Source organism: Mya arenaria, chromosome 15, assembly GCF_026914265.1.
Source record: "Mya arenaria isolate MELC-2E11 chromosome 15, ASM2691426v1".
Taxonomy (NCBI): domain Eukaryota; kingdom Metazoa; phylum Mollusca; class Bivalvia; order Myida; family Myidae; genus Mya; species Mya arenaria.
This window is the reverse complement of record NC_069136.1, coordinates 7,591,823-7,617,945: the sequence shown is the minus strand read 5'-3', so window position 1 is coordinate 7,617,945 and position 26,123 is coordinate 7,591,823. Positions and strand designations below refer to the sequence as shown.

The 26,123-nt window shown below is 37.4% G+C and overlaps 1 protein-coding gene across 1 annotated transcript; it reads left to right on the top strand.

Moving 5' to 3' along the window:
* Positions 1-101: 101 nt before the first annotated feature.
* LOC128220426 (tripartite motif-containing protein 45-like) lies at positions 102-25,639 on the top strand. Its single transcript, XM_052928806.1, has 17 exons — positions 102-233; positions 947-991; positions 1,699-1,871; positions 3,531-3,843; positions 7,225-7,392; positions 8,228-8,409; positions 9,132-9,252; positions 9,738-10,161; positions 11,406-11,438; positions 12,526-12,669; positions 13,056-13,162; positions 13,699-13,810; positions 15,457-15,577; positions 19,080-19,251; positions 22,816-22,961; positions 23,812-23,956; positions 25,039-25,639. Exons 2-17 carry the CDS (start codon positions 959-961, stop codon positions 25,138-25,140), a joined length of 2,496 nt encoding a protein of 831 aa, XP_052784766.1. The 5' UTR covers positions 102-233; positions 947-958; the 3' UTR covers positions 25,141-25,639.
* Positions 25,640-26,123: the final 484 nt, after the last annotated feature.

Here is a 26,123-nt window from a genome sequence, read left to right as displayed (position 1 = left end):
TATCAGATCGAACTTGAAAACAAAAGAAAGTTTATGGATTTAAACATTTTCTACTCTTTACCTGTAAAATGATACTTTGTTTTTCTTAACAACGGGACTAGGTTTAATAGTTTATATTTAACAGCAATCATGCCTTTTGGTGTATTTATAACAAATTTGATATAATAATAAGAATATTAATTATTATGTGTTCACCATAATTTAGTGCATCACTGGATTTTTTTCAAAAATAGGTATGTTGAATGGATTTCACGCTAGTGTCTTTTTTATTGAAATGGTTGGATTAAAAACTGGATAAGACCATTTCCTAAGATAGAATAAATCAACGTTGTCTCTTTTAACTAAATTTATTAAACTTTTAAAGCTGCACTCTCATAGATTGAACGTTTTGACAACTTTTATTTTTTATTTTTTGTCTTGGAACGAGCAAATTTATGCGAAAATGCATGGAAACCAGTCATATAAGACTGCAAACAAAACATTGATCTCAGATTTCCATATTTATGTTCAGAATTGATGTTTTTTGCATTTTTCTTAAATCGTTAGTAACGCTTTTAGCCATAAAACATTTATTTTCGAACGAAAATATGAAAATCTGCGATCTGATCTTTTGTCAGCAGTCTTTTATCTCTGGTTTGCAGAGATTTCCGCAAAAATTTGCTCATTCCAAAAACGTCATATCTGTGCGAGTGTAGCTTTAAATTGAAAAAAAACAACATGTTGAAACAAACGTGTTTGTTTAATTTTGCTTAACTATTTTATAATTTTGTCACGCGATTTAATTGAAATTTCCAATTTACAAAATGCCCATAATAGTTGTTTTATTTAATGAAAATGAACTAGCTTCATAGCATGAACTATAATTCTGGCACTTTTGTATTAGGTGTCAGCATAGATTAAGGGCTTGTTTATCCTAGCATTTTCGATATTTTTTTTAATTTTTCAGCCCGTCAGGAAAATGACGCACTCACTCAACATAGACGATTTGAAAGTAGGTAGACCATTCAGACATAGAAAAAAAACAACACAACAATTAGGAAAAGAAAAAAAATATTTGATTCTGACCGTTTTAATGAGAAGAAATACAAAAGAAGTTCCACGCATTTATTAGATATCACATTTAAGTTATTAAGTTGTGAGTTGGCATCTTTAATGTGACTTGCTCATGGTTTGTAAAGTGCATTTTTTATTTACGAAATAAAGTGTGGCAAATCATAAGGAGTGTTAAAACAAAAACACCAAAAAGCTGGAACCCTTCAGCAAATGTTGATAATTGCTCAAATATCGTCTTTGAAGACCACACTTCATTAGCGTTTCTAACGCGATTGAAAATTAATTACGGCTGTGGTGTTGCGTGATTGGTTGTTTGACATTATCACGTGATGTCTTCAATGTATCCTTAACAGGTCAACATATCCACCACTTATATTAAAAATTCCGATGGCCGTATGGACTAGCCTGCAGTTTTCTATTTGTTTTTGACTTGACCGGTTTGGGTTCAAAACCCACTAAAACCAAAGAACCTTATATGCTATAGCTGTATTTTCCCTGCAATTTCGATAACAGAGAGTAAATTAATAATAAAATAAGTGTTTTTTTATGATGTATTCAGCTCAATTTAGCGAATAGTCTTGGGACTGTCCATTGGTAAAAGGCAAATATGCCGTATTGCAAGGACAACTTTGTCAATTTACATAGGAAGAGTATCTCAACTGTGACGTATGCGGTGACGAGTATGACGAAGAACAGCACGAGCCGCGCGTGTTACCATGCCTTCACACATTCTGCACGCGCTGCATGGACGGGATGGTCCGGGATTGGACAATCATCTGTCCCACCTGCAGAATCAAACATGACGTTCCCGGAGATAGGTAAGATATTGCTAGTTAATAAAGCGGTCTGAATAGCTAGTTTATTAGCCCGTTCAAATAGGGGGATAAACTCGCCATTGAAAATGACAGAGCGCTCACAAACTGTCAATCGGACCAAGCAACTTAGGTTATTGTTAAAAGATTAGACAAAATCAAAGTAATAAGTAGAAAATCATCGGCTGATTCTGTCAGCAATCACAAAACATCAATGTCAAGGACGCTGACTCTGACAGCAATTACAAAATATCAATGTCAAGGACGCTGACTCTGAAAGCAATAAAAAACATCCAGATCAAGGCCACTGACTCTGTAAGAAATCATGACACATCAAGGGTATGGCTGCTGACTCAAATTACCATGGTCATGGCTGCTTACTCTTTCAGAAATCACAATACATTAAGGTCAGGGCCGCCGACTCTGTAAGAAACCACAATACATCAACGTTAAGGCCGCTGACTCGGTCAGAAATCACAAAACACCAAGGTCAAGGCCGCTGACTATGTCAGAAATCCCAATGACATCTTTCTTGTATAGTCACATTCCCAAGATACAGTCCTGAAAAAACATGGCCAAACAAATAACTTAACGTCTCCGACTTAAATTAGAATTATCAGCTAGCAATAACGCTACAATCATAAGCTTATTTTTTGAGAAATAAAACCATTCGAAAAGCAGTAACTATATCTCATAATTCAACGTAGAAATCCGAAGGTTAACTGACACCTAATACTAAAACAATGGCTACCAAATATAATATGTTTATGTCTCAAATTTAGCACCATTTTACATAAAAATATTTGTGAATTACTCGAATGATATTTTTTATTTCACTTATTTACTTGTAAACAGAAATATTGAACACAATTAGTGTCTAGACTTTTTGCATGTTAGACATATATTTAATGGTGCTAGTTATTTATTGTTATTTATTAGGAGGAAGGAAAGCACGTGTCTGCCATGAACACTGTTTCACGTGTCTGCTGAAAGGACATCATTGTTATAGTATAAACAAACCTAAGATGTTTATTTCAAGAAGCCAAATATCTTAACTAATATTGATGATACTAAAACAATAGTCTATCGAGATTACCATAAACCTTTATATAAGTCCAACATATCTTCACAATGTAAATAATTCAAAAACAATACCTGAACAAAAGATTGAGCTTGGTTTAATCATGTTATAAGAAACTTAAGGTGTTTCGAAAAAATAAGGCCTGATTAACAATATACATGTTTTGGAAATTCCGAACTAGTCAATAAAAACTTACAAATAAAGTTTAATCTTTGAATGCTTATTACCATTGTTAATATAAAGGTAGTTAGGATAATTTTTTGAAGTGTTAACGGCTAAATCTTAAGGTTTAATATGCTTTTCATGGTCCGTCCTCGCACCGAATACATGTAAATAGAATGTCAACGTTTTTAAAATTGGAGGCAATGGAAACACGATTAAGTAGTTTCTTTAAAGTAGTTTGAATGTTACCTTCAACCTGAAAGTGCTTGTTGTATAGATGTAGGTCTCATAAATATGGCATGTCTACCGCTAAAGAATGTAGCATATCATTTTCATACGAAAAGCAATATGTTCATTTTATGCTATTTCAGTAGAATATACATCGTCACTAATATCCTACACACATACTTTCTCTTACAAAGCATCCGGAACTTCCCAAAGGAGCATTCGCGTCGCAGCCTTCGAGACTTCATCCGCCTGAAGCGGAAGACTCACAACATCCCCTGCCGTGACTGCCCCGACTCTGGACAAGCTGTCTACTTCTGCACAGACTGTCAGACGTTCATGTGCGCGGAATGTACTCACGCGCATCTACGTAACTTCCTGTCGAGGAATCATCAGATCGCGAACTTTGAGCAGTTGCGGAAATATGGCCTCCAGACTTTCCAACGGGAGATGACATGTGCGGAACCAGGGCACGAGGGACAGCCCTTGGCATACTACTGTTCCGCTAAGGTAGTCATACATTGAATTTATATTTACAGAGTCAGTTATAAAAGTCTACCTAAAATAAAATTGAGACAGGTATTATCTGAACCTTTGATAAAAGGGTGAAAACATAATATATTCATAACTCAGCATTTCTGATATTGATATCCTTATATCCAAATAAAAGGCAGCTTTAGGAACAATCATTTTGGGAGTAAAACATACATCCTTTGCGACATATTTCGACTCTTTTGACACAAAAACATACTAATTTTGTATAAAGACATTTCCAGTAAATTACAAATGCGTTCTGATTGGAATTGTGATGAAATCTTCTATTCGTAAACTTTCCTGAACTCCTAATTACAACTACACATGTTGCAACGGATATATGTATTATGCTTGCTAATATTGAACCTCAAAACTAAATAAGATACGATATTTTTTTTGTTTTGTTCTGGTCCTTATAACGACTTTTTCACTGTGAAAGACCATTAACATAACATCTTTGAATATAGTAGATCATGTTCCCGATGCCAACACAGCAGTGGGTAAAACAAACTATAACATGCCGAGAATTTCGGAGCCTCAACATTTTGAAAAACACGAGCCAACGCGTCTTCAGTTTAAGTGCCAAGTAATTGTCAGATGACATGAATTAAAATCTTAATGGTTTAGAATGGGCGAAGTGAGAGTAGCGAATTCTAGCCCTTTTATCATTTGAAATTAAATTCAGGTCATCTAGCTGACATAGAATATAACTTCATTGGCTGATACATTGTCAATGTAAAATCTGACGCAGGGAGTGTGTATCGGATGAGTGGCAGTGAGCGGACCCTCTAGTACTTAATGATTACCTTTCTGTAAATTTATTGGCTGTAAATGTAGGCTGCATTCTTATGAGTGGAAACCGGACGTAAACGGCGAGTATGGTTTCTTTACAGAAGCTTTTACGAGTAATATAAAACAATTCTCTAGGAATAAAGTTCCACAAGGGATGGACTATATGGTGTGTCAAATGTAATAGATCTCAACGAAAGTCAAAATCAGCACGAATACCAATAAATCAAGCCTAGACAACCAATTGTAGCCAATGAAGCTCTGATATTTGTAGCAATGCAACTTTGATTCAATGAAATTCTACAAATATATGAGGGAATCGCTTAAAGCTGCTCTCTCACAGATATACCATTTTTACAACTAATTTTATTTTTTGTCTTGGAGAGGGCAAATATTGCGTAGATATCTGCAAAGCAATGATATTAGATTGCTGACAAAAAATCAGATCGCAGATTTTCATATTTCCTTAAAAATTGCGATCTGATTCATTTGTCAGCAGTCTCAAGTAACTGGTTTCCACGAATTTTCGTAAAAATTGGCTCGTTCGAAGACAAAAAATAAAAACGTTGTGAATACGTTCAATCTGTGAAAGTGCTTTAAACCTACAGACTCATTAAAAACCCAGATTTTAACACTCTAAATAGTAAACTGTAGCAAGTTATGCAAGATCAAGACGATCATCGTTTTTTATCAGAACACGTTTAACAGAACACAACGTCACTTCCGTGTGCAACTTCGTTCCCCGAGTTTTAAAGTCTTCTGGCATAAACCTCTGAAAAAGATAAAAGTGACCACACGTTTACGTCCATTTTCAACTCATTACAAGGGAAGTCGCGTTGAAGCATTCTCAACGTATAACAACATGTTTTGGCTGCAATGATTGCCAGGCGAGTTTAAGTAAACATCATGTTTCTATATAGCCCTCGCAACAAATACAACGTTTCAAGCCATCCTTCATTTTATAATAATATGTTTTCAGAAATTTGCAAACATTCCATTAAATATTTTTTGCCAACAATGCAATTTTCAAAGTGATTCTATCGTAATAAAATATCTTTAACAAATAATTGCGCTTCTAAAAGTATAATTGACAGATATTGCTGAGCCTTTTAATGGAAAGTGTCATAATTTTGTTTTCACGTTAAACGGAATGTGAAGGCTTTTTCAAATTGAATAAACAATGTTGTAATACCTGAGATAATGAGTCTCTAAGAGATTTGGTTTTGCACGATTGCACAATGTATTGCATAAACAACTTAATAATCATTTGCAAACAAGAAATATCTTTAAAAAATACACGGCCGTTGTAATCCAGCGGATAACTGGTGTTCGAATGTGGTTTGAATATTTAACCACACTAGAGACTGCTCCTGGTTTAATTGTGGCCGGTAATGGGATCTTAGGGCATTGATTACTCAGAGAAAAGAAGAACAATGCATTAAGAAGTATTTGACACAAATGAAATACATTTTAATTACTTTTTCGGATACCGAACGCGTTTCACATGGAGACGCTTTGACCAAAATATGACCAATATGGCGTAGGATGACCTTGACCAATGATAAACGGTCAGCCAGATCAGTTCCGAAACAGTATAATTTTAGCATTCTTCTCGTTGTGTTAAGCCTTGAAACATCGTCTAAAAACTTTTATTTTTTATTCGATACTCCATTATTTTATTCCACTTTCTTTACAATGGAAACTAACATTCCTAGTTTTCACTTTACAATGGCCATGGGGATTTCTTGTTTCATACGATGACCAATGCAATTTTTAATTATATTCAGTTAATCTCTGTTAGTTTCACAGGAAGTCATGGTGAAATCAGTAGGCCTATGGCCTGAAAAATGTGAGCGGTAAGGTTGTTATTTTAAACGTCAGGGAAACAACTGTATTTAAAAAGAACGAAAACCTAACCAAATAGAAAATACCATCATACACTTGTAAAAGAGCGAAGTGTTCATTATATAATACAATATGGGTTGTAATTCAGCTAACTGTAACAAGTTTTATTGCAGTATGAGTATACTTACCAGGAATGCTCTAAGCCTCTGTGCAAGATGTACATTGTCCTCTTATTTAAACACCAGTTCTGCCCCAAAGCCGCGGCGCAAGCGCTGCACAGGTTTGGACCAAGACTAGTTATATCTCTTATTTCAACCACTGGGGCCATGAATACGAACAGTCTCAAGTCCGAGTTTAGACTCAGACTCAGAAAAGTATTTTTATAAAGCAATAAAGATCATATTTATTCCATTTCTTTTACACAAATTTATGTAAATAATAGAAAAACATTCAAATAGTAATGCATTTCAGCAAATTTTACCAACAATGCTCTGATAGAAGGAAAAGTACAATGAAATGAAGCTTTGCCATAATGAGTCTTGAGTCTGAACTCAACCTTGAGACTGTTCGTAATCACTGCCCCTGGTCGTCTCAAAGCCATTATGCACGATGTGTACAGTATTGGGCCATGGCGAGTTCATAATCAGGTCTGCTCCTAGCCATTGAGCAAAACATGCACAGGTTTGGAGCCCGACGGAGTATTATCTCTTATTTCAAAACCAGGTATGCTCGAAGCCGTTGTGCAAGATGTGTACAGTTTTGGACCATGACGAGACGAAGGGTCACGTGATCAAGAAAATCTCTGAGGTGTATGATGACGAGAGACAGAACGTGAACGAACTCACCAAGAAACTGGAGGATAAGATTGCATTTGCGAAGTCTGTTATGAAGGTTTGTTTATGTTCAGGACAATCAGATTAGTTCTAGAGATTAGCATAAAGCTTACCCGGTTGTAGGGGGGTTCACAGTAATGCATCTACCATAATTGTAACCAAATCTAGATTGCTGACGTCATGCTTCGAATCAGTTTCTCAACCGCAATGGTTTTGGTTTTTGCGTTGAAGCTTTGCAATGAAATGGACATTTATAGGCCATCTGCGTATTATTCATTTGATTATTTTTAATTTGTGACGACTCGACCTATGGTTGTTATTTGATGAGATATGCGGGGAAAGGTCATGCTAGTAATCATTCATCATTGATGAATAGAATGGGATAAAGTCTTAAACAGTTTATTAAATATTGAATTATCCAGTTTCGTTATAGCCATTATAATTTGGTTTAAGTTTATCCATTTTAAAGAAGGAAAAGTGTCACGTATGTAAAGAGTTGAACTTCTTAAAACATCTCGGAGACGTGTTAAGCGCATTCGCTTCCCGTGGATGTTTTCGGTTACGGTTACGTCCTTGGCGTTTGTGAATTTGGTTGATGGTCACCAAACCGTACGAAATTGATTTCTCTGGGTACTCCGGTTTCAACTAGAACCCAAGATAACTTTATTATATATGTATATACATCGTGGAAATGAAAGATATATAAAACAATATATGTTGCTCTGACATTTTTTTTAACTATAACGTAAAAATCAGCAGCCAAATGTACAAAGCATGAATAAGTTGTCCACGGGTTATATTTAGGTTAGTTTGCAAATACAAGTGATTTCATTGGTAGATAGAAGCTATTGGATAGATATTGACCAATCAATAAACGTTATTTATTATCGCAGGAGACTGAAGACGAGCACTCGACACTGAACAACAAGGAGGAAACCATGCAAAAGGAGATCGACATTGAGATGGACGCCGGTGCCAAGATGCTGGAGATACGGCGTAGGGAGCTCAAGGATAACCTGACAGGGAGGATCAAGGAGAAGAAAGCCGTGCTCCAGAAACAAAGAGACTATTTGAGGTACTAGATTAGCGGTGGTGAATATGTTAGGTACTAGATTAGCAGTGGCGATTGTTTTACGTACTGGGTTAGTGCAAGAGACTATTTGAAGTACTGGTCTAGTGTTAAAGACTATTTTAAGTACTGGTCTAATGTAAAGGACTATTTGAGGCACTGGTCTTTTGGTTTGGACTATTTGAAATGCTAGTCTCGTGGTACAGACAATTTGACATACTGGTCTAGTGGTTGAGATTTCGTGGTAAAGATTATTTGAAGTACTGATCTGGTTGTAGAGACTATTTGAAGTACTGGTCTAGTGTTAAAGACTGTTTTAAATACTGGTCTAATGTAAAGGTCTATTTGAGGCACTGGTCTTGTGGTTTAGACAATTTGAAATACTGGTCCAGTGGTTGGGATTTAGTGATAAAGATTATTTGAAGTACTGATCTGGTTGTAGAGACGATTTGAAGTACTGGTTAACTCTTTAGTTCTCAATGAATTTAAACTAACATCAGCATTGGTAACTTTATGAAAAGATAATGTTCTTCTACTGTTTCAAGAATTGTCTCCATAAATATTTCCTGTAAAATGACGTGTATTAGTGCTTTCCACGCGTTTTTAGAACAAAGTCGACATAAAAGGTTTTAATGGGAGATCGTCTTTTTGTAGACACCACATTTCCTCCATGTTTTATAAATATTATGAGTTGGGTGTTGATATTTGCTTCCATTTTCACCGCTCAGGTACTACGTATCACTGATGTCGAGTGCACGTGAGTTCTCCTCCCACAGTCTCGTGCACAGCATGCCCGCGGAATTCGTGCAGCTCACCAAAACCATCACCAACCGTCTAATCGAATTAAAGGTGGGCATGCATTTTTACATGTTTGTCATTTTGATTTAAGTACATGTTTGTATATAAAATTATATATTTTTATTATAATAATAATTATTTTATGTATGATCGTGCCACGGTATTAAACATATATATTAGCAGTAAAAAATACATGTTTACATAATTTTGTTTAACTGAGGTCATGGGAGAAAAAGCATCTACCATAGCCGCTCGTGTAAGATAGGGTCATCCCAGCCTTCGCGTAGCGTGTTTTGCGGAAACTCCTACCATAGCCGCTCGTGTAAGAAAGGGTCATCCCAGCCTTCGCGTAAGGTGTTTTGCGGAAACTCGGTAAACCTCGTTTCCGCAAAACACCTACGTTCGGGTCGGGAATAACCTATCTTACACTTTCGGCCATGGAAGATACTTATAATCTTCGGTATATTCTAGGCATTTTCTATGATTCTTTATTAATGTACATTTTATACGTTTACGTATATTCTCTCTATTCAAAGGATCTACATTTAGACGCGTGTCCTCTCGAGAACTCTTACGTCACCTTTGATCGAAATTCCATGGGACCCGAGTTCAAAAACTTTGTGCTTGGAATGGGCCAAATCAGGTCAACAGCCATTTTCCCGCCAAAAACATCGGTTGAAACACTTGAGGCTCCTCTGGGACAAGAATCCGAGGTTATCCGCGTGTTTTTGTACGATGCGAAGGGAAGACCTCAAAGAGATAGCTTCGATGCCATTACTGTTGAAATAAAGGATGGCAAGGGCAACGTTATTCCTTCTAAAGTTGTGGATGCCAAGACAGTGGACGGATGTTACAAAATCGTCTGCAAACCAACAACACACGGGAGCCATCGTGCTAGGATACGGGTTCTAAACAGGCCGGTTAATGAGGAGGGATTTCAATTTGTTGTTCGAGCCCCTGGTACATTGTGCACAATTGATAAATAGTGTGACAACGCATGCACTTGAGATGGTAATGGTATAGACGTGTGTGAGGGTAATGGTATAGACTTGTGAGATGGTAATGGTATAGACTTGTCTCAGGGGGTTCTGGTTGTTGATAATTGTCAAAAAATAGCCGGGGGTCTGTATGAGAATGAGGGATTCAAGCCCAAAGCAGAATGATGTGCCTTAGACATGTTTTAATTGTGCATGCATCCAATTTATTTTCATTACTTTTTTATACAAATGTCTTTACAAAAAACATTTTTACAATTGTACAATAGTCTAGAATTTAAAGCTCGCAAACCTGATTTCCGGATTAGTCCAGAACTGCGGAACCCCCTGTATCTTTCTGCACCCATCAAATGCATTTGTAAATTAAATAATAGCATGAACACGTGAGGTAACATTCTTAACATAATGATTATGTTCTACGCTGCCATTTTGTTAATAATTGCGTAAGCAAACTGACGTCATTTTAAAATTGACTGTTTAAAGAAAAGAAAAGAAAAGAACGTCTGTAATAAAACACTTTTATATCTTATTGCTATGTGTTTAATACGTGACCAACAAACCGTGTATCACGTTGTCAGCTGACCTAATAAAGCACCGTATTTTGGCACCTGTTATCAGCTCGATTTGTTTGCAAGTGGCAGCATAAAGAAGACACGCGTGTACACAAGGTGTACATTGTTCTCATTAGATAACTTTTGTATTAAAATGTCAAGGATATTTCAACGGTTTTATGGTCTTCTCATTAATATTTTTTTATATTTATTTTCTGTCTAGTTCAAATTTTTTTATTACATATAAATCAAAATAACAATGGTGACGCTTGATTACTTGCTCTCTGTAATAATGTATTTTTTTTTGTTATGATTAAGCACAAAAAATGTATTTTATTTTTTCCCAAATCTACTTAACATTTCAAACTTTCAGACCAATGCTTATAGTAAATACTTGGTCTCATTATTCAGACAGGGGCACCTTTTCTGGCTTCAAACGTGGACCAATAATCTTAATTTATAGTATAGTATATACTTAAGTCAAGGTCTCACAAGTCCGACAGGGACACTGGGTTCTCACAGAGCACACTAGATGTTCAGGGTAGGAACTCGAGAGTGTGGACCATACAAACATGTTCTATAATCAGCTGATATCCATTAATGTATTGGTAATATCTAATGGAACATCGTCTTGTACAACTATTTTTCCCTGTTGTAGGTGAGATTGACAAGAGGTTCGGAGACATTCTATGTAAGTATTGGTACAGAGATTTGATGGCCAATTTGACAGGTGAATTAAAATGATTAATATATTTTACTCAATGTGTTTTCGGATGACAAATAACAGTTTTGTCTGCAATAATATTTTCAATATCTGACTAGACAATAGGGAAGATGTGATTTTATGTTTTGCCTTAGCCAGGCTAAGAAAAATAATAAGAAAAGCATTTCACACAAACGACGTTTAACGTTGATGCTTGGTCTGTTGGGGCTTATATTTTAATATTGTAATTAATAATACTTGTTGGGACAGGTTAGATAATAGGAACATAGACTGGTCTAAGCTCCCAATAGACTCGTTTTTCCGTTGAACTCAAGTTTCAGCGCGTTCCAAGGCTGTAGTTCTATTATTTATCGGTAAAGCTGTTTTAATATATATGTGGTCTGTTGCGGTGTATGAACGTGTGTATTTGGTAATCTGTGTGTCCAGTTCACTGACGTTTGTTTCCTTACCGTGTGCCTCTAATCTGTGTTTGTATTGAGTGACTATTGGGCTTGTCCCTGTAGTTTTCGTTGACGTATTAAAATAAGGTTCCAAATATTTGGAACACAGGATAGTTATTTACTTTCTGTCCTCTACAACAACTTCTTATCACTTGAAAAACACACACACAAAAAAAATCACAAGAAAACACACGTTTGTTTACAATTATCCTAGCGGCAGTTAAAGAAATAAGTAGGCAGAGTTTTTTTAGATATCTTTTTCCCGTCGTATGCACCTTATGGCTTCTAAGGGTCCGCTCAACAAAATAGATGAAAAATAAATTTGACAAGTCAGATGGCCATTTTTCTAGTCGTGCCGATTTTACTGAGTCGACCGGGTGACCGCAAACAGGCATTCTCCAAGGATGGCCGGTTGGATTTGATAACATAAATATCGCTTATGACGGTGCTAAGGGGTCGTTGATAGTATTTCCCAATCCACTGCTGTCCATGGAACGTTCTAAGACCGAGAATGCCGTTACTATACCTTCCACGTACTCTTGTTTTTCATGGGGACCGCTTCATTCAAACTGCATTTCGAAATCGATGTTTAAATCTGAAACTGTATGTTGTAGGTGTTGGTTTCCTGTTTGATGCAGAAACAGCCCATCACGAGCGCGCTATTTCCCTAGACGGACGGAACATGAGGTCCGACATCGAAACGTTGAGACGTGTAGCCGGCCTAAGAATACGTCGTGACCGCGGGATAGCCAGAGACAGTCAGTGCTAATATTGTATCGATTCTTTAAATTTGTTTATTGAAAAAAATAATAATTAATGTAAATTTGCCTGGTGGCAGTGTTTGCAATATATGATGTTATAAAGTGTATCATTTAGAAGATTTTAACCAATCATAATATACTAATAGGCTTATATGTGCGGATCCAGGATGGTATTCGACGCTCATTGAATTCAGCAGATTTTTATTATTTATTTGCAAAAATCCACTCGAGTCAAATACAAACTCCACGCAACAAGAGCTGTACTAATAACACACGTTAATACACCGTTTACAATAAGATTATATGATATGTTTATATGCGGCAACTACTTTTTGACTATGATTAAGTGATGAGCATTCTTAAATACAATTAAACTGTTTTAGAACGCCGCCTATTTCCATGGGAACTGGAGTCAGCCAAGAAACAGAAGCAGCGTGAGATGAACATGGACGAGGAGGCGAAGACAAGCATTATACAAAAATCCGTCAAGGTAATTATAGTCTTATATTACAGTTATTATATTAACTAATATTTACAGCTCCAAAACACTTATACTTATTCATGGCCAGATCTTAGTGAATCTTTGTGTTGGAACAATACTTTTACTGTTCACTGAAAACAGCCAGAGTTTAGGCTTAAGTTTAAGATAAAGTGAAGTAGCTTAAATACCTACTACGACCTTCTTCGATAAAACGGTACACAGATCCGATTAGACGTCAAGATACCTACAACGAACTTCTATAATATAAGGCCACACAGATCAGATCAAGCGCCAACCGAAAAAATAAACAACACACGAATATCAGTAACTAGTAAATGCCAACATATATTCTGTGTTAATATATATAAAGACATGACGAGGGCACATCGTACTGTCTAGCTCACAACGGAATGCATGTGTTGTTTATTCATGTTCTAGAATCAATAGACGTAACACATATTCATGTAAAATCGAACGCCATTGTGGATTGTGCAGACGATGGTAAAGTTATGACGGATACTCATCAAGTGTTCCACAATTTTTAGATGGATTCGCGGTTCACAAAGAACAAGGGAGCAGAGATTGATGAAATAGAACGAGAGAGGCTGGGAGGGCGCGGTCGAGCGAATACTGACCCAGAGGAGCAATTGGATGAAGGTATAATCACGTGATAATTTGACACGTGTTGGAAGTATAAATAGACGTAAGGCATTGTGGCGGATCCGTGGTCTAATGGTTACACACTTGACAGTCAGTCAAGGGATCGCAGGTTCGATTCCCCGCCGCAACACCAACAGTGTTATTCCCTGGTGCACGTTAAAGAACCAGGGTAGCTCTAATCAGGGTTACATTCAGTCCGTGCACTATGCTCCAAAAATCTAAAATGACCAAGAATCTAATCGGACCTTTCACGAAATGGGAAAGGCCCGAGTACGAGTATAAATAAGCTTACACAGCACCTACTGCTAGTTGGATAGACTGGCGATCGACCAAGGGAAAACAGATAGGAAAAAGTAGGGTCAAGTTTGATCTGTGTGGGAGGTATGGATGGAGGTAAGAAATGGTACTATACGAGAGAATCACTTGCGGGCTGTGATCGTGCAAACTAAACGGAGTAGAGTAAGATCGTGTCTTTTTTGTGATCATTTGACCTGAAAAAGGTCACGGTCAGGTTGCAGTTTCCACCAATATTGAACAGCCAGGGGAACTTTCAAGGGGATCTGATTTGTAGTGGCGACCGTGCAAATGAAAGCATAAGATTGACACTAAAGGAAGCTTATGATCTCGTACAGTATTCATAAAGCATCTTAGTGAAAAGGAAAACTAGCACTATTGTTACACAAAAAAATAATCTGGAATTAAGCTAGAATCAGGTCTAAAAACTACAGACACTCGACTAAATAAGTTGAAAAATAGAAGGTATTTAAAGGTATTTAAAATATCCGCTGGCTAAAATTTTGAAAAAAAAATACTAACGAAAATGATCACTAAGAAGATTTATGAATACGCCTCCTGAGCAGTATGGAAGGGGGGATGGGGGGGGGGGGGAGAAACATAAATTTGAGATGCTAACCAAAATACGACCCCTGCGCTGTGTGTAAGAAGTGGGGTAGGGGGGCGGGGTGCAGGCGAGAAATGTGAGTATAACGCTAGTATGAAATGGTTACCAAAGTACGACTTCTATGCGGTTTGTTTATTTGTGTTTATCAAGGTCTGCCCGCGCCCATTGGCTGCATTATGGCTTGACCCCGCCGTAACACCACGATTTATTTTGTGTTTAAATGCCATAAGTGACATTAGACAGAAGTGACAGCAATTCGCAGTCAAATCCAGACTTTGTAAGACTTAAAAGAAACACAGTGAGATACAAGAGATCTGAGTGCGATACCCTAAGAGACTGCTTGGTTCTTTATCGTGCTCGTTGTAAAATACCGGCACACGGGAAACAACTTCCTAGAGTTGAGCCAGTACTGAGTACAGCATTTTCCCAGCACTTCCATTTAAAAGCCGAATGCTAAGCAAGCTCGTAGGCACAATTTCCCGTTTCTGATTTCGGAATTAGCACCGCGTTATAGCCAAAAGTTGAATCTGAAAAAAAGAAAACAAATGTTCATATCATTTTGTCAAGAAAGAACATAAGTGTCTCAATTTCTTAAAAAAAGGAAACCAGATATGTCTTTATTTTCTCGAAATGTGTAGAGCTTATTGCATTCGCTATGGTGATCCTAGCTTTTCTATGTTCGCACATATTTGCCTATTACGTTAACTGAAGCCATGTAAATGCTTTTTAATGACTCCTTCAGGCGATACATCTCAGAAATCTATTTCGAGGCCGTCTCTTCTCCCAGAAAAGTCCATCTGGTCGAAGAAATTAAAGAAGTATTCTGGAGTAATTAGCACGAAGTTCCTTCGAGGACCAGGAAAGTAAGTTCATGAAAAATGTTTTCTTTCATTATATATGAATCCTGGCGGGAAATAAGATGTGCATGACAGAACAAATTGTGAACAATTATCCGTAGACGTTTTTTTTTATCTCTGTAAATCTGACATTACAGTGAAACATAGTTTTAGAGGGGTCCTTCCTCATAACATTTGACATTTCTCCAGAATTAAAATATCTTTCGAAATTGATATTTAAGTTAAAAGCCAAAGTTATAGCTAAAGTTTCTCGTGCGCAGATGATACATTGTTATAATTTAGTTTTAACCGGAGGATTAGCTTGAAAAGAACAACAACAGAATATCTATAATTCCGGGCTTAAACTTTTGTAACTATATTATTAACCATAATGTCCTTCGAGCATATGTACACCCAACATAAAAAATATTATCATTGAAATAATAACCATTTTTGGTTATCTGCATGCACGTTTATCTTCTAATTTCATCGCGCCGACTTGATGCTATGCATCAACTTTTTTCTTGTACTATTGCGTGTTTAATCAAACTCAGCATTGATTGTATTCATTTGTTAATAATAGTTAAACATATGACTAGTACATACATTCAAAACAAATGTGACGCCATGTAATTAGAAACTTTATTGAGAATTTGACTTTAAAGATGCACTCTCACAGATTTACCGTTTTGACAACTTTTTTTAATTTTTTTTTTTTGTCTTGGAATGAGCCAATTTTTGCGTAAATATCTGCAAACTAGTGGTGTAAGACTGCTGACAAAAGATCAGGTCGCAGATTTTCATATTTCTGTTCGAAAATTAATGTTTTTTTGTCTTAAACCGTTACTAATATGAAAATCTACGATCTGATTTTTTGTCAGCAGTCTTATAACACTGATTTCCATGCATTTTCATGCAATAAATAGGCACGTTCCAAGTCAAAAAATAAAAAAAAGTGTCAAAACGTTTAATCTGTGAGAGTGCAGCTTTAAGATTTTAAATTGATTTATCATTTAAAAAACCTTTGTGTCGTTTATGTAATTTACACGAGTAGAAGTACACATAGTACTGATTTTGTCTCCATAGCAACCTTGCTGTTCCGCTTTTGAAGTTGACTAAGTCCTATGTTCAATGCCGATATGATACACATTTAAGCTTCTTTTTTTAAACATTAAATTGAATAAATAAATAAATAATTATTATAATTATCGCAAAGTTGGTTTATACTAAATATGTTTAGTTTGATTGTGAAGACGGAAAAGAGCTGATCTGCATAAACCCTCGAGAACGTTTCCTAGGCAGAAGCGCTAAAACAGAAATTGCCACTAAACACTGTTGGGGGTTAGGTACTCCTTTAAATATTTGTTGCGGTATAACTGTTTACTTCTTTTTTGAGTGTAGAAAACATATTGTTGCAAAAAGTTATGGACGCGTGTGAACAAAATAAACATTTAGCTGAGTAATTGTGCGCATGTTATACTTTTTTCATGTTTTTCAGGGTTATTGGCAATATCGGCAATACATAGCCTTTGCCCATGACCAATACACATTGAATGAGATGTACACAAATTAAAAAAGCGACAAATACAAAAAATATAAATTACGTTTTCATTTATCATAAAACACTCTGTCAGTGTGGCAACCGAATAAAATCCGAACCGTAACGAAATCAAAATGGAAGTTATATTTCATTTAAGAACAACACTTGTCAAAAATATTGTGCTTTCAAATTACAGAAAACTAATTTAGTCATCAGCATTAAAAGTGGCGTTTTCATGTCTTGAAATTGCAAGCATTTTCCAAAATTACATCGTGCTTTAAAACGTGAGCGGAAATGCGCAAATATTCCTCTTTTTTTTGAAAAATAAACGATGAAACTTTCAAACTTAATTGCACCAAATGACTTCAAAATAAAATTAAGGAGAAGTCAGTTTCACGAAACGGTTCTTAATTTGGTTCTAACGTGTAGTTGTAAATGAATTATTAAAGGCATGATTATGGGAAGAAATTCATAATTTCAGGAAGGACAACGATTATGTTCTTTATGATAATTACTTTGTTGTTATAATTTTTTGTCAAAGCTGCATGCGGTTTCCGATCAAATATGCGCATTGACCAAATGGAAGATTGGTGTGTGTTTAGGAACGTGCAAACACCAAATTGAATGTCTAGAGTCCAAACGGATATGTCGTATTCTTGTCGTTTACCAGCTAATGCACACCTCCGGACAGGGCTTTTCTAGCACACCGGATAGGCATTTCCGGTGAAATCAGCCGTGCTGGAAAACTCCATCTGGCATACCCCCATGCCAGATGAGCCACGAGCTGTGACGTAATAATTTCAATTTCTTTTATAATACACCTTATGTAATCATAATTATGAGATTTAAAAAGATGAGTTCCATTAACATTAACTTTACAAAAATTAATTTTAAAAAACAAAACAAAATAGCCCTTAAAAGACGTGATGTCGAAGGAACTTATTGACGTATGCAGTGAATACAAATTACTGCGCGTCATGACGTCAGTGAACATCATCGCACGCTCTTTTAGGTGATATGTACAAAAATGCGCTTTTTATGTATTTTCTTCACCAAAAAATGTAATATAATGTATGCTAGAAAAAATATCTATCATATGTGTCCGTTCCGGATAGAAAAATACGACCCTCGGGCACGCTGCGTAGCCGGTAACTCGGCAAGCCTCGTTACCTGGCAACGCAGGTGCCCTCGGGTCGGATTTTTCTATCCGGAACGGGAACACATGCCAGATATTATAAGTCTTGTACAACAGCTTTACCTATTTTGTCTTTACATAATCAGTAACAAAAGTGTTCTCCCTTGTTGCGTGATCCTCTTTATCGATGAAACGCCTTTCATACACTTTTACCTCCCTTTATCTAGGTTGTACCTTTACACCCCTCCTCCCCCTTTATTCCAGTTTAACCAGAAATTATGTTACTTATCAAGTGGATTTCGCAAGCCATAACTAGACAACCTGTTAGCGCCTGAATCTGGAATGTATTTATAGTTAAGTGGTAACACGAATCTTATGACATCAACCAATTAGTATGTTACTTATGAAGTGGAATTCGCAAACCATAACTAGATAACCTGTTAATGTTGTACAGCTAAAATGGTAAAAGGTTGCAGTTCTGGGCATTTTCAAGCCTGTTTTCAGTCTTATGATATTCATCTTACCAAAAAGATAGCTAGATTCTTATCGCGAAAATAAAGTGGTTTACACAAAACAGTTCGCGAACGTTAACAGGTTATCTTGCGGCAGTTATATGCCACCATACAGTTGTTTAACCGTATCCACATACTCTGCTAATGAACGCCACTCATCCCCACCATCATTCATTAACTTTTACTGCGAAATGCATTTGTTTTTCAGCAGAAATGTTACCGTTCTACGATACGAACTTTGACCACTTACTTTCCCCGATCTAAATTTGAATTAGGAAGTTCAAGTATTCAATCAATCCACTTGACCGTCCTTAGAATTTGTTTTTATCTCCCAATATATAGGTTTTACTGGGAAGTGCAGGTGTTCTACCGTATCCACGTGTCCCTCCTGAGAAATGCCCTCTTGTTTGAGATCGGTATTTCCCGCCTCGATGCCGTCCACAGCAGTTTCTACGTGGGCAGCCAAATGTTCGCCTGGTCCTTCTCTGCAGAACGCTGCAATGACCACAAACAGGTATGCCATCCTACGAACTCACTGTGTAGAACGCTGCAATGACCACAAACAGGTATGCCATCCTACGAACTCACTGTGCAGAACGCTGCAATGACCACAAACAGGTATGACATCCTACGAACTCACTGTGCAGAACGCTACAATGACCACAAACAGGTATGACATCCTACGAACTCACTGTGCAGAACGCTACAATGACCACAACAGGTGTGACATCCTACGAACTCACTGTGCAGAACGCTGCAATGACCACAAACAGGTATGACATCCTACGAACTCACTGTGCAGAACGCTGCAATGACCACAAACAGGTATGACATCCTACGAACTCACTGTGCAGAACGCTACAATGACCACAAACAGATGTGACATCCTATGGACTCACTGTGTAGAACGCCGCAATGACCACAAACAGGTGTGACATCCTACGAACTCACTGTGCAGAACGCTACAATGACCACAGCCAGGTATGACATCCTACGAACTCACTGTGTAGAACGCTGCCATTACCACAGCCAGGTATTACACCCAACGACTCTCCAGAGCAGAACCCAACAATGACCACAAACATGTACGAATTTCTATAGTACGGTACAATGACCACAAACATGTACGAATTTCTATAGTACGGTACAATGACCACAAACATGTACGAATTTCTATAGTACGGTACAATGACCACAAACATGTACGAATTTCTATAGTACGGGACAATGACCACAAACATGTACGAATTTCTATAGTGCGGTACAATGACCACAAACATGTACGAATTTCTATAGTGCGGTACAATGACCACATACATGTACGAATTTCTATAGTGCGGTACAATGACCACAAACATGTACGAATTTCTATAGTGCGGTACAATGACCACAAACATGTACGAATTTCTATAGTGCGGTACAATGACCACAAACATGTACGAATTTCTATAGTGCGGTACAATGACCACAAACATGTACGAATTTCTATAGTCCGGTACAATGACCACAAACATGTACGAATTTCTATAGTACGGTACAATGACCACAAACATGTACGAATTTCTATAGTGCGGTACAATGACCACAAACATGTACGAATTTCTATAGTACGGTACAATGACCACAAACATGTACGAATTTCTATAGTACGGTACAATGACCACAAACATGTACGAATTTCTATAGTGCGGTACAATGACCACAAACATGTACGAATTTCTATAGTGCGGTACAATGACCACAAACATGTACGAATTTCTATAGTGCGGTACAATGACCACAAACATGTACGAATTTCTATAGTGCGGTACAATGACCACAAACATGTACGAATTTCTATAGTGCGGTACAATGACCACAAACATGTACGAATTTCTATAGTGCGGTACAATGACCACAAACATGTACGAATTTCTATAGTGCGGTACAATGACCACAAACATGTACGAATTTCTATAGTGCGGTACAATGACCACAAACATGTACGAATTTCTATAGTGCGGTACAATGACCACAAACATGTACGAATTTCTATAGTGCGGTACAATGACCACAAACATGTACGAATTTCTATAGTGCGGTACAATGACCACAAACATGTACGAATTTCTATAGTACGGTACAATGACCACAGACATGTACGAATTTCTATAGTACGGTACAATGACCACAAACATGTACGAATTTCTATAGTGCGGTACAATGACCACAAACATGTACGAATTTCTATAGTGCGGTACAATGACCACAAACATGTACGAATTTCTATAGTACGGTACAATGACCACAAACATGTAAGAATTTTATAGTGCGGTACAATGACCACAAACATGTACGAATCTCTATAGTGCGGTACAATGACCACAAACATGTACGAATCTCTATAGTGCGGTACAATGACCACAAACATGTACGAATCTCTATAGTGCGGTTCATACGAATCTCTATATTACGGTACAATGACCACAAACATAAACAACACCATACAAAACTCTCTGCATAACGCTGCCATGACAACAAAGAAGTACGACACCGTATGAACCTTCTCTGCAGAACGCTACAATGGCCCTTAACAGGTGCGACTCCGTACGAAGTTCCACTGCAGAACGCTACAATGAACCTTAACAGGTACGACTCCGTACGAAGTTCCACTGCAGAACGCTACAATGAACCTTAACAGGTGCGACTCCGTACGAAGTTCCACTGCAGAACGCTACAATGAACCTTAACAGGTACGACTCCGTACGAAGTTCCACTGCAGAACGCTACAATGAACCTTAACAGGTACGACTCCGTACGAAGTTCCACTGCAGAACGCTACAATGAACCTTAACAGGTACGACTCCGTACGAAGTTCCACTGCAGAACGCTACAATGAACCTTAACAGGTGCGACTCCGTACGAAGTTCCACTGCAGAACGCTACAATGAACCTTAACAGGTGCGACTCCGTACGAAGTTCCACTGCAGAACGATACAATGACCCTTTACAGGTACGACTCCGTGCGAACTACCACTGCAAAGCGCTGAAATGACCCTTAACACGTACGACTTTGTACGAATTTTCTCTGCAGAACCCGGCAATGACCCTTAACTGGTGCGACTCCGTACGAACTTCCTCTGCAGAACGCTGCAATGGCCCTTAACAGGTACGACTCCGTACACACGAACTCTTCAGAACGCTGCAATGACCATAAACAGGTTCGACTTCGTACGAACCTTCTCTGTAGAACGGTACAATGACCACAACAAGGTATGACACCATACGGACACCCTCTGTAGAACGCTGCATTGACCATAAACAGGTTCGACTTCGTACAAACCTTCTCTGTAGAACGCTACAATAACCACTAACAGGTACGACTTCGAACGAACTCCCTCTATAGAACGCTACAATGACCATTAACAGGTACGACTCCGTACGAACTCTCTCTGTAGAACGTTACAATGACCATTAACAGGTACGACTCCGTACGAACTCTCTCTGTAGAACGCTACAATGACCATTAACAGGTACGACTCCGTACGAACTCGCTCTGTAGAACGCTACAATGACCATTAACAGGTACGACTCCGTACGAACTCTCTCTGTAGAACGCTACAATGACAATTAACAGGTACGACTCCGTACGAACTCTCTCTGTTGAACGCTACAATGACCATTAACAGGTACAACTCCGCACGAACTCTCTCTGTAGAAAGTTACAATGACCATTAACAGGTACGACTCCGTACAAACTCTCTCTGTAGAACGGTACAATGACCATTAACAGGTACGACTCCGTACGAACTCTCTCTGTAGAACGGTACAATGACCATTAACAGGTACGACTCCGTACGAACTCACCCTACAAAACGCTACAATGACCAATAAGAGTGATGAATGTTGCATTTATTTAACCACGCATGTTACTGTGATTGGAAACTGTTCAAACATAGAGAATCAAGGACCTGATCGACATAACCACAGGCAATGCAATGTCTTATTTCATATAATTTGCTTCGTTTTATCTTATGTATTCCATTGAAAAGTACCATAAATAAATACAAGCGAGAATCGATATATATCATCCCTTCAGGTGTGCCATAAGTTTCGCCACAAGCGAATGCTGCTGCACCACAATCCCATCACGAGTGACACAGCTGGCTCCACCCACCACGCTACATACGGCTTCCTATTGGACACCACGAAAAGGGAGTGGACCATCGTTGACGTCAGTCTAAGGTATTGTCATTGTCATTGCATGATTTCGTGTTTAATTATGGTACACTTAGCAAAACTTCGAACTAGACAATTCAATATTATTTTACAAATTCTTTATTTTCTAAACATTTATGATACATTTAATCATTTTACAGCTGAGGTATAGATCAACCCACCCTAAAGAAATGTATCAAAAATCCTAAGGAAGTAAAGAAGATGTAAAAATAATTTGCATCACCATTTAACAAACGAAAGCAGTCGATGTTTATATTTTAATTTAGGGAAATACATTGATTAATGCAAACTGCTAAAACTGATATGTATAAGATGTCTAAATGGATGGTAACTTTCCATGCTGAAGTGGATGACTTATTTTGGGTTGTAAAAAATAGCTAGGTTAGATAACTAGCATATAAGTTGTCATATAATGTTTATTTAGGAATAAGTCAAAAGGTACATAGACAATATAAACAAAAAATACATTACGAATAATATAAGGACAAATCTATATTATAGCTCCGAGATGATATCAATTTGAAACCTCCCACCAATAAATGTAACAAGACTAACTATTCTACCTTAGAAATGTCGAGTTATACGCGTTCATAAATTCATTAATGAAAACACAAGTAAAGAATTTCGAACCAACTTTTGGGTGAGAAATACTAGTTGAAGACCCTTTGTGCAATTTTAGAAACCAAGATACTTTCACCAATGTATTCTAAAGAACACGGCACAAAAGATAGTTCAATGTTCCGGAATATATGTTTTAAAGCACAATGATTAAACACCAAAGCTCGACCGTAATACTATTTGTCGTGCTCTTATAGATAAAGTTTGCCATAAATAACATGACTTTTACTATTTCCAGGAAGCTGTTGTTTAACTTTCAAAACATCGACTGTACAGAGCCGTTATGGCCGGTGTTCGGCACCTACAACCCATACTCCGTCCACGTGGAATTGTCTCTGAAAACTGGGCGGGACATTATGGCTATTCCAGACATCCTTAGACCGGTAAGGTGCACTTTCGGCTCTTGTCAGTCAAAATTACCTATACATACATTAATAACCAACATAGTCAGACCGGTATTGTTCATTTTACGTCAAAAATGTTTGATTGGACCATTTTGTGCCAGAAAACCATGATGTAAGTGACGTTATACGTCTATATTTGCCCAAGCGTTAGATCATAGTTTCGTTCGCTGCTAAAATGAACATGAAACATATGAACGAGAAAAGAAAAAAAAGATCTAGCCAGGACATGACTTGTCGATCCTTAAGTAAATAGCCAAAAGGCACCCAGACAGATCATTTACAATGCGTTACATTTTAATCACAATTACTCGTGCAGCCAATAACGCAACACATGATGAGCACACAGGTCGACAACAGCACGGATTGACGACAGTCTCATCGTCTTATATGTATTAAGTTCACGGTTCATTTCGCTGTATCGCAAATCTAATTGGCGTCTCAGACCACGTAATTTAATATCGTGCCATACCAGCCGACTTGCCAGAAAGGCCCTGTCCAAAATAGCCCGGTCCAGACATTTTTTGCACCAAAACATGGCGGCTTCTCTGATGTCTTGCATACTAAATATCCATTTTGTCATTTTTGAATCTCAAATGGAACAACACCAAAACCTAATAATAACCACAATGGCACTTTAAGAGCACCAGGTTCGAAGTTGGCGCATTTCATAACAAATGTTGAATGGCGTTCTATTTTGCATTTCAATCAAAGTGAACATGCTATTGAACGTCATTTTCCCATAAATATACCTTCATCTAACACATAAAATGTCTCAATGTTATGGCGTCCTTATGAAACAAGGCTCACTTGGAATTGAATATGGATGGCCGAGCTAAAAATAAAAAAAAATCGTTTTATTTATCGTACATCGTTTTTGTGAAAGTGTTATGATGAAATGTTTTTAAACACAGCAAAAACATTGTAAAGAAAGTGAAAAAAACTTCTTTATAATTTTTTATTACCATGCTGAAAGATAACACACACACACACGAGTTGATCAACATGCTAAACAGCATGTTGTAAACAATGATCAACCTTAATTTTACTGTGATTCATTCCAGGGAAGCGGAGGAACTAAAGCATCAAACAAAGTAGCTAAAGTGGCACCCGCAACATCTAGGAAGAAGAAGCTACCTTTTGATGTGACCAAATCTTCACACTAGGATTTGAGAACTGGACCACTATTTGTTATTTTTAGGAAATCTTATCAGACACGTTTGAAATTTGTTAATTGTAACATTAATGAATCTTAATTAATATTTTCAATAGAAATTATTTGTCCTTTTTCAAGGCAGTTGTAGGCCCAGGCCAACAAGGCCTGTATGTAGCTACGCCACTGTTGAATCAATAAGATAGACAACATGTGTTATTCAAACATGAGCTTGTCTGTATTGTGTGTGATTTTTCTGTTTAGTTCGAGACATAAAATATATTTATTACATGCTATATCTTGCTGTCGGTTAAATTTAACTATCACGTATGTTTTGTATATGTTATTTCCTTAATGTCGTATGGACTATTTTTCAAGGTTTTCATAATTGAAAATGTTTATTGATAAATATGATTTCTCGAATTTTGCGTATTCTTTTGTGTTGACGTATAAATATGTACTTTGTGTTTTGAATGAGATAATGCAGGTGTTTTGTGTATATGGTGAACCAATAAAATTACCATGCCGTTAAACTTTTAACGGTTTCTGAATCAATCTAAAATATTGATCGATATAGATTGACTTGAGCACCGGACGACTCAGAGCTACTGACAGTGCTGCATATTCTGCATATAGGTGTAGCACAGGACGACACAGAGCGTATAAACTGACAGTCCTGCATATAGGTCTAGCACAGGACGACCCAGAACGTATAAACTGACAGTCCTGCATATTCTACATAAAGGTGTAGCACAGGACGACCCAGAGCATATAAACTGACAGTCCTGCATATTCTGCATATAGGTCTAGCACAGGACGACCCAGAGCGTATAAACTGACAGTCCTGCATATTCTACATATAGGTGTAGCACAGGACGACCCAAAGCGTATAAACTGACAGTCCTGCATATTCTACATATAGGTGTAGCACAGGACGACCCAAAGCGTATAAACTGACAGTCCTGCATATTCTACATATTGGTGTAGCACAGGACG